The sequence below is a fragment of the Gracilinanus agilis genome, chromosome 1 (assembly GCF_016433145.1).
Source record: "Gracilinanus agilis isolate LMUSP501 chromosome 1, AgileGrace, whole genome shotgun sequence".
Taxonomy (NCBI): domain Eukaryota; kingdom Metazoa; phylum Chordata; class Mammalia; order Didelphimorphia; family Didelphidae; genus Gracilinanus; species Gracilinanus agilis.
This window is the reverse complement of record NC_058130.1, coordinates 136234649-136249670: the sequence shown is the minus strand read 5'-3', so window position 1 is coordinate 136249670 and position 15022 is coordinate 136234649. Positions and strand designations below refer to the sequence as shown.

The 15022-nt window shown below is 34.6% G+C and overlaps 1 protein-coding gene across 1 annotated transcript in view; it reads right to left on the bottom strand.

Annotated features, from left to right (window-relative positions):
• Nucleotides 1-1689: 1689 nt before the first annotated feature.
• The window catches only part of UNKL (unk like zinc finger), a 132982-nt gene continuing 119649 nt past the window's right edge, over nt 1690-15022 (bottom strand). The window contains exons 12-16 of the mRNA XM_044657478.1: nt 13869-13961; nt 5250-5480; nt 3399-3601; nt 2843-3100; nt 1690-1845 (exon numbers count right to left, since the gene is read on the bottom strand). Coding sequence (XP_044513413.1) covers nt 1690-1845; nt 2843-3100; nt 3399-3601; nt 5250-5480; nt 13869-13961 — 941 coding nt within the window. The remainder of the gene's footprint in view (nt 1846-2842; nt 3101-3398; nt 3602-5249; nt 5481-13868; nt 13962-15022) is intronic.

The window sequence follows — 15022 nt, the reverse complement described above, 5'->3', positions numbered from 1 at the left end:
AGGCCAATTTCCTGTCCAGGTCCCCCAGATCTTGTAACTGTTCCAATTCATACAGCCAGATGCCAAAGTTGAAAGGGTGTGGTTAGCCTGGATTTGTTCATTTTCAAGAGATTAAATTAAACTTTGCTGGTCACATGAATGAACTTCTTATGTTGAGAACAATAATTGAATATACAAATTAGGTAACACAGTAGAAGGTCTTTTCAATGTCAGCTGTACCTGTGTCACACTCATATTTGTAGAATAAAACCACCATTGTTAAATGTTTTCCTATACCAAAAGCTAATTCTATGAAAGTAACAAAATACAGTGTTAACATACAGTAAATGATTTCTCCTGAATTGCATACTCCCAACGGTCAGTGTTAAATATGAATGACTATCAACAACTCTAAAAAATTACAAAGCACCATTGCCTGATTAAAGACCTAAATAATTTGATCACCAAACATAGCTGTGTATTTTAATTCAATTTTAAAAATTCTAGTGTCACATCCCTTACAAGATCATTGAGTTGTTATCATTAAAGAAAGATAAGGATTTTTGTTAGTATCAAATTGTCTTGCACATTTTTAAGGGATAAAAGAACAAAATAAAAATGTAAGCTCTTTCCTTCAATTCTTTTGCAAGGCATATAGGCACTTGGAAAAAGTGGCCATGGATCATATAAATGCATGATAGATCTCTCTTAAAATCATTTCATTAGGATTATAAAACTCCAATTAGAATATGTGCAAATGCACACATTTAGGAAAATTAGTTCCTTTCATAAAATTAAAAACCTATCTAAATGCTTAAGTATATGTGCCTTTCAATAATCACTCTCTTTGCTTATAAATACTATCTGTTTGCACTTAATTTGAAAACTGTAAAAATCCTAGGCAAGTTTTTCACTACTAGATAAATGTTCATTTAATAAGTACTAATTTCTGAATATGAAATCTAACAATATATTTACCATACTATGATTTTAACAATAATAAACTGATATGAAATATTTTAAGTTCACAGTACACATATAAAGCTTCATATTATCGTATATTTAAAAAAAAACATGAAACCTAGAAAGCAGCTTAAAGCAATTTAAAACAACATCATAACCTCTAACTAAACCCCCTTGGTTAACAAAGTGCTTTCACAAGAATCAAACTTCTTCTAATAATCTAGTAAACAGTAGTGTTAGACTGATTCCAAAATACTGGCATGATTTATAACACACACTAACAGGTCATAGATTAAATGCTCTGAGGGACATTTTTCAATGAGGTTGCCTATTCGCGTAACAGAGAGATACTTTGCTCCCCACTGAACAACATTCAGAATAGGCACCTTTGCTATGCTTAGTTCAGAAGGAGAAAATGGACTGTGAGAAGATGAATTGTGTGTGTGTGTGTGTGTGTGTGTGTATGTATTAAGGGTTTTGAGGATCAAAGTAGCCATGAAACATTAGGACATGGTTGGTTAAAAAAAAAAAAGTCAATATGTAAAGGCAGTCAAATAATAGTCATTAAAAAAAACTACCATTATCTCTTTCCTTGGAGGTCCAGATTGTGATCAGTCTGTCACTAATTACTACATCTGTCTTTTATATAAAATACTAGAAACCTAAAATAGTGTCCTTAATTAGTTACCATGATATAGCAGATGTCATTTCATAAAAAGCTACAGACTGGAGTACCAGGGCTGGGGGTCACCACTTGATTGGCTGAGTCTTGCAGTAAGGACATTCAGGCTGGTTAGATGCACAGTGCTCACAGAGGACATAATGCTGACATGGCTGCAGGACTATACTACGATCATGTTCATGGCACACGACACATTTTTTCGAATGAAGTTGAAAAATTACCTGTAGTAACGAGAATTATTTTCCAGAAGAGGTTTTAGAATGTAGCATGTCTCTCACCAATCATATTCACAATCTCAGCCTCTCAGTGTATTTATTCATTTAATTTTATGAGCATTACCTGAGGTCAATTATGTTAAAGAGCCCCATGCTGGGTACTCTTCTGGAGAAATGGGGAAGAAACAAATAAGCTTAAGACACATTTCCTGCTTTGGGGGCCCTTAAAATAAAATTGTGGTAAAAGAACAAGGCATTTAAGTAATGTACAAGATTAGTGATAAACAAACTACATGATGTAGGAGGTCACAGAAAGAAGAAGTCTTCATGGACATAAGGGAAGACTTCCTAAAGAAGGAAGGCCTTAAGCTGGGCCCCATGCAATTGGTAAAATCTGGCCAGATGAAAGGCCTCCTCTTGTCAGGGGAACAGAGAATACTTGAATGGTCAGAGAAGAGAAATCATAATGAGAAAGATAAAATTGCAGGGCTGAATCAGCTGAAAATAAAATGAGGATAATCTTTTCTTCTGATAAGAAGCATGTCAGTACTCTTTGGTTTAATGATTGAGTTAACATACCACTTCATAACTGTATCTGAGTCAAAGGACTTTCAAACAAATTCAAACATGTGATCAAAGAACTCTTTAACAGAGCTTCAGCCTCATGCCTGATAATCAGGCCTTAGAGGAAGTCGTTGACATTAAGGTTTTTTGTAATTCCTAGCCCCAATAAATGCTCAATCTCCTCAAATCTCAAAATTTCTTAATTATGGCACCCTGCCAGCCAGCCGATGCCTTCAGGCTGATCCTCTTCTCCAACTTTCTGCTGCCTGATGTCAGTTCTTCTGCACAAACTCTGTAGGATACCCTCCTGAGAGAGTCCAGTCTTGCCAAAGCCAGTTCTGTGGATTCACTGCCAGTTTCTTGTTGCTACCTCTTAAAACCTCCACAGACACTGTCCCCCCTGCTCTGCTGAAACAAAGGTTAGAGGGTAGATACTTACCCCATCCACAGTTTCTAAATCTAAACGCAGCTGACTTTGTAAGGAATGCAGCTTTGGTAAAGGGATGGTCTCTATGTCTCCATAGCTTCTCAGAACAGGAAATTTAGAGGATAAACCAAGTCTTTCAAACTCTTCCTGTAGCCGTTTAAATTTATTTTCAACTTCTTCCTTCTTCTGTAAAGCTAACTGTTTGTCAGTATCTGCTACTTTAGCACGCTCCTTTGCTTCATGGGCCTCTCGCTGCCATGCATCACAAGCCTGAAATAAATTTATAGACAATTTATCCAGAATGCCTAAACAGACTGAAAAGAGAAATACTGAACCATTAGCGGATATTTATAATAGAAAACACAACTTATTTAAATCTTGTAGAAGAATAAAAGAAATAAAAGACTTGGCTTTAACATTTCTCCAGCATAATATCCTGTTTTTTTTTGTTTCTGTACCTCCTCAGCATATATTCACTTATCATGTCAGCCAAGAACAAACCAGAATACTCTTTATTATAAGGTAAAATCCCCCAAACTCCAAACTTTGCTTCTCTTTTGTTCATTACCTGTTTTACTTGTTGCCAAGAATCTTCCCACTGTTTGATTTTCCTCTTGGCCTCATCAAGTTCCCGCCTAACTCGAGCTAATTCACTGCCATGAGCACTTGAGTTTGTTGAAGGGGCAGTTCCAGTGCTCAATATAGGGGAAGGACTAGGAGAAAAACTCCCAGTTACAAAATCCCAGATGCTGCCATTGACACCATTTAAACCTGTCAGTGGAAGAAGGAAATGGAAGTAAATACACACTTATAAGTAAAGGCAAGGTCATGTAGAAAGTTTATTTAGATCTCAAACAACAATAATATTATTTAATATGAAAATTAAATTGTATTTACATAGAAAGAATTTTATAAAATATACAATTTCTGTTGCATATTGTCTAACTACTAAGAGAATTTATCATCCCATTGTCCTGATATTCAAAGCCGAAATAGAGCCAATTCATCTTTAAAATATGAAACCACAAATTTGTATACCAAGTAGATGTCTATGACGTCATCTATGAGTTGTTTCCCAGTTGGTCACCAAACTTGATGATGAAAACTGAGTGGCCCTTGAATGTGTTGTGTTCACCTTTCTATCTCAAATCAAAAAGAATTTCAACTTAGAAAATATGAAAGTGTCATGTCTCTCCACTGTGCAAACAGACAAGTGAATATATGCTAAGCAGGTACAGAAACACAAAACTTGTATTTTACATAAGTCTGTGGGGAAAATAATGTCATGGTGGGAAATGTCAGAGGTAAGTCTGAAAAATGTTGCACAACCAAAGGTCAGTTTCTAAGAATTTCATATTGTGCACAAATGAAAACCAAGTTAAGCTGTACTGTTCTTTAAAGCCAAATTTTTACAGGCATTGTTACCTGGGTGGTATTTGCTGAGAAGTTCAGTAACCTCTCACAAAACAGTCCTAGAAGTGAACATGCTTACCAGGTTAAGACTTGCTGAGCCCTCAAATAATGGTAGAGGGTTCTAACACTAAGCCTGGCTAAATTCTACTTTGCAATTTGTCTACTGGGTTATTTGGTGATTTTTTTTAAAATTTGAAAGAGCTGTTTGCATGTTTTCATGTTGATGTGTTTTAAGACTCCCTTGCTTGGTTAGCAGATCTGTGAAAAGCTCTCAGGGACAAAGGTGGGCATGTGTATATGAGGGGATAATTAGGATTTGCCTTTTTTTTTCCTTATCCTTAGACTCAACTACTTATTTAGAAGTTCAAAGTGGGGGTGGGGAGAATGGAAGTTTTCTTATGATTGGTCTTAAGTTACATCTAATCAGAAAACAAAGGTTGAAATTTTTAGGCATAACCACATTAAAGTTAGTATTTAGACTAAAACAAAACAAAGGCCAGGCTCTGCAGCCTTACCTCTGTCCTGTCAACTCCACTGATTTATAGAGATAGTCTTCTATTTTGCTTTCTATGACTGATATGTCAAAGTCACTCTCTGCATTCTGACAAGCTGTGATTCACAAGAATACTTGTGATCACACATACAAAAACTATACCTTTTAGTTTATTGATCCCTGGATGTAAAATAGCAAGTCTTAAGATGCCTGGAAATAATTGTCTTATGTAAGTCCACAAGAAATCCATTTATGGGCAGCTCTCAGAAAAAAACTGAGATGAGAAAAGAGTCAGTGTTCCTTATGTACTTTGATCAAACACCCCACCCCAGGCAAATCTGGTAACAATATTGACCTGAATTTTATAGTCTTGGAAAGCCTTCCTAAGATGAGAGAATGTGCAATCCATTATAGTGAGAATTTTTCTCAAACCCACACTAAAGTTTGTCTTTTAAGTGTCCACTGATCATTTCCCTTTTCACTATACACAAAAGTAATCTTTGAATGACTTACCTAGAGAATTATGAGAAGAGGCTGAAGTGCCTAAAACATTATGTTCTGACTTCAAATGTTGAGGCTGCTGTTGGTGAGGAGTCATAGTAGATGGAATAAGTGGCTGAGATAATGACTGAGACAAAGAACTGAGTGGGGAGGTTGAGAGAGAGGATGATGAATGCAAAGATGGTGAACGGGGAAGAGAACCTGGAATATTGACAGGAGCTGAACTTCCCAGTAACCTTTGACCTAAAGGAGAAGGAAAGGAAAAAAAAAGTGATATAAGACTGGGCCTGTAACATAGATTTACTGGAGCACCAACACTTGACTTTTATGAGGAAAAGTGACAAGTTTTTGGTGGCTATGATTAAAAATGTACATATCACTCCACTTACTAATGGCCTCTAACATCTGAGGTAAGGGGAAGTAACAGGCATTGTGCAAAATAACCAGGATAAATATGAATTCTATGTCAAGTAGTGACAAACCTAAATCCCCAAACTTTAGGCTTTCACAAATAGATACACAGAGGCAGCCTCCAGTATCACAGGGGTTGTTTTTTAGTTTCCTTTTTCTTTTTTAGTTTCCTTTTCCTTACTACTGAATGTACTGGTTCCTAACATCCCTAACTTTGGTATTTGGTAGGTGTAGACTAGTATAAAGACCTTTATATTTTGGTAAGCATTATATTTATCTCATTTGATAATGCATGAAGCATACCTGTCAATACAAGACTTCATATACATTTTGGAAATATGCACAGAACCAGTGCACCAAACGGAAAAGAAACTAGCCAAGTATCCAAAAATCATGTCATTTTGATTCCTTAAGACATTGTTTGTAGCACAATTCTCTTAGCAGCTAAAAAACCCCAGCCACCCAGTGATGGCAAAGGACTTCTTAAGTAACACTTAAGAATCCTAATACAATTCTGGTTCAGGAAGGAAATACAGTTTTTAGTCACACTGTTTTGAAAGTGCTAAATTCTGATTTTGAAATTATAAGCAACTCAGTCATTATGAACTCAATTCTAAGATATATGGGCTAGTCAATAATAAGCAGCTAAAAAGTCTACATACCAACATATATTCCAAAGAAAAATGAATTGTTAGTCACATACATAATTTACAAACAATTCAATTTTGGCTTCTTCCGTCTTTTGAAAAGTTCCCTAATGTTCTTGCCTTCTCTTCTTCCTTGTCAAATCAAAAGAGAGAACACCAAAAAAAAAAAAAAAAAAAAAAAAAAAAAAAAAAAAAAAAAGACTTGGGCTGGAAGTCAGGAATCCTGTCTGTCTGTCTCTCTCATAATTTTCTCTGCAATAAAATGGAGGTTAGACCAGATAAACTCTAAAGTCTGATTTAGTTCTGACATTCTCCAACCCAGGCAGCAGCTACTTTCTTGAGTTTTATGAATCTGAAGGTGTGCTAGTCTTTGAGATGCAAATAGGAAAACCAGGGTGAACTTTAAAGAGGTCATGCTGAAGTTTGTTCTTATGAGGACAGAACCTGAGGGCCACCAGTGATGTTCCAGGGGTGTGACAACTAAGAATATTCTAACTAATGGTATATAGAAAGGGTACAGCCTGAAGCAAAGCAGACTAATATCCTTTCTCCATTTCCAAGGAGAAATGCTTGAATAAAGATGCCTGAAGAAATTTTTGTTGAAAATTTAAAAAAAAGGAGAGAAACTAGAACAGCTCAAAAGAGATCTTTTAAAATAGTTTTCTAGTCATCAGATTTAATTCTTGTGAAGGGGCTTGAATCAAGAGAAAATGAAAAAGAATGTTCCCTCTTACTTAAGAATGACACTATCCTAAAGGCAGAAGGATGAAGAGATTATCGTGAGGCAGGATGCAAGAACTGTTCTTAAGAAGCATGGAACAGAGTCCTATGAAAAGTCTGATGTTTAACACAAGAAAATTAAACAATGACAACAAAACTCTCTCTAGAAACAGAAGAAAATAATAGTATCATAGATTTAAAATATGGAAAGTACTATAGAGATTTAATTCAGGGAGTTATGAACTTAAAAATTTTTTAACTTTAAATTTCAATACATTTCCTTTGTAATCTTAGTAATTATTTCATGCATTTAAAAATACTCTCAAAAGGGGTCCATAGGCTTTACTTGCCTGCCAAAAGGGTCTATGAAATAAAAACCCCAATTTAATCCAATCTCTTTATTTTAAAGATGAGAAAATTCAGCTTGGGAGGGGTTAAGTCATCCAGACAGTAAGAAGCAAAGTTTTAAATACAGACCTTAAGAATAATTTCCTTTCTAAGTAAAATGATTCACCAATTAAGTTTATTCCTGCTGTTCTGAGGTAATACAGAACATAATTTTACTTAATAACACTGCCATGCACTCTCTTAATACAGATCACTCTTTTATACAAAGAGCCTAGGTAGACCTTTATATACACTCTATGGGGACCAAGTTCTTCTCTTACATTGGGCTTATGGATCTCATAGAAAGGCCTTAGTGTGTTAGTCTATTTATATTATAACTTTTCAGTCCCCCTTGAATGCAAGAACAAGTTTATATCATGGTTTAGAGTTGAAAGGAACCTAAGAAATCACTAAGTCCAACCCTCTCATTTTACAAATTTGGAAACTAAGGTCCAGCTAGGTTAAGTAATTTGCCCAAGATTACAAAAGTAAATACCAGGATTCAAACCCAGCTTTCTCAATCCAAACTCAATGCTATTTCCATTGTACCATGTCCATCAATTCCCCCCAATTCCCAACCCTTTATTTTTACACAGGATAGCAATTCTACCAAATACCAAGACATCGCTTCGGCCTGGGAAGACATTTATACAACTGGACAATGCCTACATCAGGATGAGTATCAGCAGAATAGAATCTCCTTGGCAAAGGCCATTTCATTTTTGCTTTAGTACTCTGAAGACTTAACTCTGAGCTTTTACATACTCTGATAAAACTGTGATCTCATTAATGAATGAAACCCATTCAACATATGGAACTGAGAATAATAAAAATAAGAGAGAAGGACATTTGAGGCCACGTAGTCCAACTCCTCATTTTGAAATTGAGGAAACTAAGGCTCAGAGAGGTTAGGTGACTTGCCCATGGCCAAAGAGTTTAAAGAGCAAAGCCAGGGCTGGAATTCGGGTCCTCTGACTCCAAACCCAGGAATCTTCAGTGATCTTCTTATTCATGTCTTCCTAAAACCCCCCACAAAAAGTCTACCTAAAGCACTGAGGGACTAAACCTTCATTTAGACTCTCTGTCTATTATCCCTCACTCCCATGACATGACTAACCATCTGCTTTTCCAGCTAAACATCTCCTTGATGACACATCATACTATTTTTACATGTAATTAATCATTCGTAATGTTACAATCTATTTGTAGTACATATCTTTTGCTTTGAAGTGTCCTACAATTTTGATTAACTGAGATTTTGGTTTTCCATGATTTGCAGCCATAAAGTACCACCAGAAGGAATACTTAGATCAGTTTTCTCTTTATGGAAGAGTTTGGGGTCACTGAAGATGCATCACAATTTCTTAAATGCAATCCAATCCACTCTACTCCTGCTATTCAAAGAGCCTAGATACAGTGTCCATTTACAGGAATCTATATAAGATGCACATACTGATAAACCAGACCCACCAGTTTTCCAACTCCATATTTATAAACAGCCTAGACAATTCTTCCACTTGGTTCTTCCTGAAAGAACAATTAGTTGAATTCTTTTTAATATTATGAATTTTATTTGGTAGATTATGCAATGGTCCAAGGCCTGATGCAATCAGCATCACATCATTTGCAAACAGGAGACCATGAAGCATTTATAGGGAATCCCTCTTCATTCTGCATTCTTTGCTGGCCAGCCTTCATGACAATGGCAATCTCCTTTGGCAAGCATTTATCCCTTACCTGATAGTTCATAATTAGAGGATAGTCAAAACTATCTCTATTGTTGCAGCAATCAAGCAATCTTTCATGTATAAACATAGGAGGGGAGGCACAGCAATGACTACTGAATTAAATTAAACTGGTATATTTCTAGGAAAATAAAGGTGTTAGAACAAACTGGAAGAAATGACATAATCTATCTCTGGTGAAAAGTGTAACTTCACATATGAAAAACAAAACTGGGAGGGTAATTTATAATTAAAAAATGTCTTGTATGTAAAACAAAGAACTTGGAAGTTAGTGTGTGTGTGTGTGTGTGTGTGTGTGTGTGTGTGTGTGTGTGTGTGTGTGTGTGTGTGTGTTTTCTATCATAACAACTTAAGAAAACTCAAGTAGACAGTTTATATAATCACTACATTTCAGACCTGAAAGAGACATGCCCAACACAAACTGAGGAACTCTACTGAGAGGGAATAGCATTTTCTAAAGGAGTCTATTCCATTTCTGGATAGAATTGTTAGAAAGTCTTTTCTTATATCATGCCTAAAAGTGCCTCTTTGCAATTCCCACACTTTACTGCTAATTATGCTACCTGAGACAAAAAAGAATAAGTCTAAATACATCTTCCAAGTAACAGACATATTACTATTGTGTTTCTCTGAGACATCTCAGAGTAACACTCTCTATGCTAAATATACATTGTTCCTTATATAGAATGAATTCACAATGTCTTTCACTATCCTGGACACTCTTCTGAACACTTGTCAACTTATCAATTTTACACCCTTAAATATAGTTCCTAGATAACTAAGTAGCTCCTTATTCTTAGAAATGATGCCTCTCTTAATATACTAAGATCACATTAGCTTTCTTACCTGTCATAAACTTCTGACTCAAATTGAGCTTGCAGTTAACTAAAAAATTATTTTCTTTCCATTATAAACATGAATATTTCCATGCAAAAGGATCAGAAAAATATCATATGTGAAATTGTGAATAACTATTATAGTTTGATATTTTTAAAATGCAATAATTTATTTCAGTAGAGTTCCATAACTGTCCTGCTTGTCTGTCTTTTCTAGAGCTTCCTTTAACTCTCTAGAAATTTCTCTCTACTCCTACTATTTAAAAAATAAGTTCTCCTTTGTATCAAATGAATCTATACACTGGCCAGGTCTGTATGACACGTCACTTCTCTGTCAAGAAGTAAAATCTTTGGTCTTGGGCAGTCATGTTGTTCACTGTAGTGATCAGTTTTTAAATTTTCCCAAGTTGTAGACCTTTATAATGTTGTAGTCATTGTAAGTTATTTTCCTGGTGCCATTCATTTCATTCTGTCTAACTTTATATAATTCTTTCCAGATTTCTCTATCTTTTTCATAATTTCTTATGGTATCACAATACTTGGTTCCATTCAAATATTATAATTTGGCCATTTATTCCCCAGTTAACATTTAGTTTCCATTTTTTTCAATAAAAAAAAGTGCCACTATAAATATCTGTGCACATAGGAATGGATCAATTCGCTGCTCCATCAACAATGCATTATTGTGCCAGTCTTACCCTATGACCTTAAAAAAATTGTTTCATATTTCCCTGACAGATACCTCAGACTTGTTTTAATGTATATTTCTCTTATAATGAATGAATTGGAACATTTTTTTTTCATATAGTAGTTGACAGCTTATCTTTCTTTTTTTGAGAACTGTATATGATTTAATCATTTATCTATTGAAAAATGGGGGGGGGGGGGTGAGAGAGGACAATCAATTAATCATTTATATAGGGCCTATTATATTCCAGGTACTGTGCTAAGTGTTTTAACAAATATTATCTCATTTGATCTCCTAGATCTGGAATGTAGGTGCTATTATCCTCAGTTGGGGAAAGTGTTATTATCCTTAGTTAAGGAAACAGAGACAAAAAGACCTTAAATGGCTGCCTAAGGTTATATAGCTATAAAGTATCTGAAGTAAGATTTGAACTCAGATCTTCCTGACTCCAGATCCAGCACTCTATTCACTATAGCACTTAGCTGTCTCTTTCTTATTCTTATACTCATCAAATATTTTAATCAATTCTCTGTATATCTTAGATATTGGACTTTTATCTGATAAGAGTGCTTATAAAGATTTTCCTCAATCACTTCTCTTCTAGTTCTAACTGTTTTGGTTTTATGCAAAAATGCCTCCTCCCATTGTTTTGAAAGATAACTTTTTTCCTGATCCTCTAATTTGCTAATATCAATAAGCTTAAGAGGATCTTTCTATAAGGGGCAGCTAACATCTATAATGGAGAAATGACAGAAATGTTTCCAGTAAGATAAGTAGTAGCAATTTAAGTAGGTAAAGCAAGATGGTCCAATGTCATTACTATTATTTTAGATAGTTGTAGAAGTGCTAGCAATGGCATTAAAATAAGAAAAAGAAATAATGTGACTAAAATTGTGGAAAATGTGATTGGAAGAGACAAAATGGAAATAAAATTATGGCTTTTGAGAAATTATATGAAAGCTTCCTTAGAAAACTCTATAGATTGAAATAAAAATTAACCAAAATAACTTCATTAAAGTAGTAGAATGTAAATAAACTCACAAAACCATTATCCTTTCTGCATATTATTAACAAAACCAGCAGAAAAAGAAATTCTATTCAAAATAATTATAGAATATATACAATAATTGGGAGCCTATCCACAAAGGCATAGAAATTATTTTAATGTGACTATAAAATAGTCTTTAGGGAAATAAAGATATACTTAAATAACTAGAGAGATCAATCGTTTATTTAATTGTGCCAATGTAATAAAAATGGCAATACCACATAAACAAGTGTAAAGATTCATTATCATAACCATCTACCAAAGAGTTATTATAGAACTGTGCAAAATAACACAATTCAGCTGAGGAATAAAAAGTTAAGAATTTCAAGAGAAATAATGAAAAAAGTGGAAAGGGAGCATAGTAGTACCAGATCTCAAATATACTACAAAGTTGCCACCATCAAAAAAAATCTGGTACTGACTATAAAAGGCCTATGTCACTTTTCCTGCTCAATAATCTGCCTCTAAAATGAAATATCATCTTTTTAGTCTAGAACTTCTATAATATGGTTCTAGCCAATCTTTTCAGTCTGAATCTACATTACTTTCCCTCATACACTCTAACCAAATCTCACCTATTTAATGTTTGCCAAACCCAACATTCCATTTCCCACCTTTGTGACTTTATACATTGTCCCTCAGGCCTAGAATGTACTCACTTCTTCACCACTAGCTCTTAGAATTTTTAGCTTTGTTCAAAGCTCCACTCAAGTGTTATCGTCTAGGTAAAAATAAAGTCTTTCATCATCTTTGTTGCTAAGGCTTGCTCTTTCCTTAAATCTACCTTGTGTTTACTTATTTGTATAACTCTCCAGCTATCCCCCTACCATTTTTCCTTTGCAACCCCCAGCAGCTAACAGCATGTTTTGCACAAAGCAGGGACTTAAGAAATGCCTGTTGAATTATATCACTATCAAACTGAAAGGCCTATAGAATTTGAGTTATATATTAATATACTAGACAGTGATATTAATTACATCAGTTAATTTACCTTATTATCTAGGACAAAAATATCATCCTTTGCTTTTTGTATCACTCATCATTTTTAAATGGCTACTATTTCTTCCAATTCAATTTCAGCAATTCTTTCTCTCCTTATTGTCGACTTTGTTATTAACTGGACAAAGAGAAATATGCAAAGGTTCCTCATCTACTAGCCCAGATTTATAAAGATACTTGCATTTCCAGAGTACCAAGATCTGATATAAAGAAGATACTATTCTGCAATTACTGAGCAGAGCTCAATACCCAAATTAGCCTATAAACCTTGTATGTTAAAGGAAATTGCTACCTTCCTAGGTGCTGGAATACCTTGGAAAACAAATGTTACTTCTTGCAGAACTTTTGTGTTGGTTTTGTGTGATGCTTTATAGGCTCTGGAAATTGTTTTCTACAGGCCTACATACTCTGACTTCAGGAGTTTTCTTGTAGGAAAGTGAAGATCTCTCTGTGTCTACAGCTCAGTAACTTTCTTTGATCTGCTTCCTGACTTTATAACCAGCTAGAGACTGGAGATGACCATGATAGGGTATAGAGAAGGTCTTATCTTCTGTTATTTCTGTGTGGTCCAAAGACTATATGTATAATTTTTATGGACCTTTCATTTTCCTTTATCTCTGTTTACCATTACCCTCCCCATCTCCCCATCCCCTGAAAAAAGCTGCTGGGAAATGATACATTCCATAGTGTCTTATCACACTAAAGTTCAAAGAAAAGAAATATACTTTTACTGCTAGTGCCAGTAAAATCTAGAATTCTGGCATCCCCCACTCATTTAATGCAAAGGGTAGCAACAAGTGATTATAGAATTAAGAGAAGAAAATCATAAGCATTTGGTCAGAAACAATTGCGACAAAGGAGAAAGGCAGAAAGCCTGGAGGAAGCAAGAATATAGAAGATGCAAAGATGTTGAGAAAAAATAAATGAGGAGAGGAAGTAGAAGGAAAAAAAGGTTATGCATGAAAAAAAGGGAAGTTCAAAGACAGGCATGGGAAGAAACAGATTTTTCTATGCACACCAAATACACATCATCCATGACTGTTGGAAAAAAAGGTGAGTACTCTATCCAGAAAGGGAAAAGGTAACATTGAAAAACCTATCATATTAAGAAATGATAAAAAAAAAAATTCTGATAAAGAACAATCCTTACTTGTTAATCCAAGGTCACTGGTTTCTTGATCTTCTAGTTCTTTATCTAGGGATGCAACATTTATATCACTAAAATGGAGATCTAAAGCAGAACCTGTTAAACAAAATATCACATTACCTACAACACATCTGAGCCATTTATTAAAAGGCTGTGCTTATTCTTCAAAGGATTACACAGGAAGATTACTCTCTGGCAAACAAATTTCACAAAAAAATAAACTCCTTGTGTCCCAGATAAAAAACTTACTTTTAAACTTTTCAAGATGTGAGAAACTATTAATGTAAAAATTACGGAATTAGAGAATATGGAGAAAACTTGAAGAAAAAAAAAATCTGTTACTTACTTGATAATTGCTTCAAAGGCATCCCCTAAACTGGTCCTGGGAAAATCTTTTCAAAACCCAACTTGTCTAATATACTTGAACAACTGAACTTAGGTAATATGAAAATGGGCCAATAATTTTCTTTAATAATTTCAACTCCATAGAAATTCAACATTTTCTTCTTCCCAACCAACAAAGGCAATGAAAGCCAAAACACTTATAAAGACCTGCCAATATCTTCATTTCAGTGAGGAGTTGATTGACCTAACACTTCACATTTCTTATTTGCTGAAATGTTGACTATTATATTTCCCAAAACAATGCAATTTCTAGTAAATGATTTCAATACAATGTGTTTTCTATCACATCTGTACAAAACAGAAGTATTAGTGTTCCTCAGGCAAAAATTTTATAAACACTACTACCTCATCAAATGTTAACCATTAATTTTTAAATTTCTGAAAGTAACTAAAAATGAAATCAAACATTGTTTTATATGCAAAAACCCCCATTAAAATGAAATACAACTATTTTGCTAATAACTCTACCTGGAAAATGTCTCTTTGCAACTCTCCCCTGTTTCTTCCATTCTCAGGGTTACCAATTTCTTCTGCCTTCATCAACAAGGTTTGGATTATTGTAAGCATAGTTAGCTATCTCTAGATTCTCTCCATTTAAGTTCACTCTGCATAGACTAACAGATTATTCTTTTTAAAATTTGCTACCACCTTCCTTATCCTCCAATCTAAAAGTTTCTTCTACTGTCTACCACAATGATGGGCAAACTTTTTAAAGAGGGGGCCAAAGGAAAGGAAATGCTCATCTATCAGTC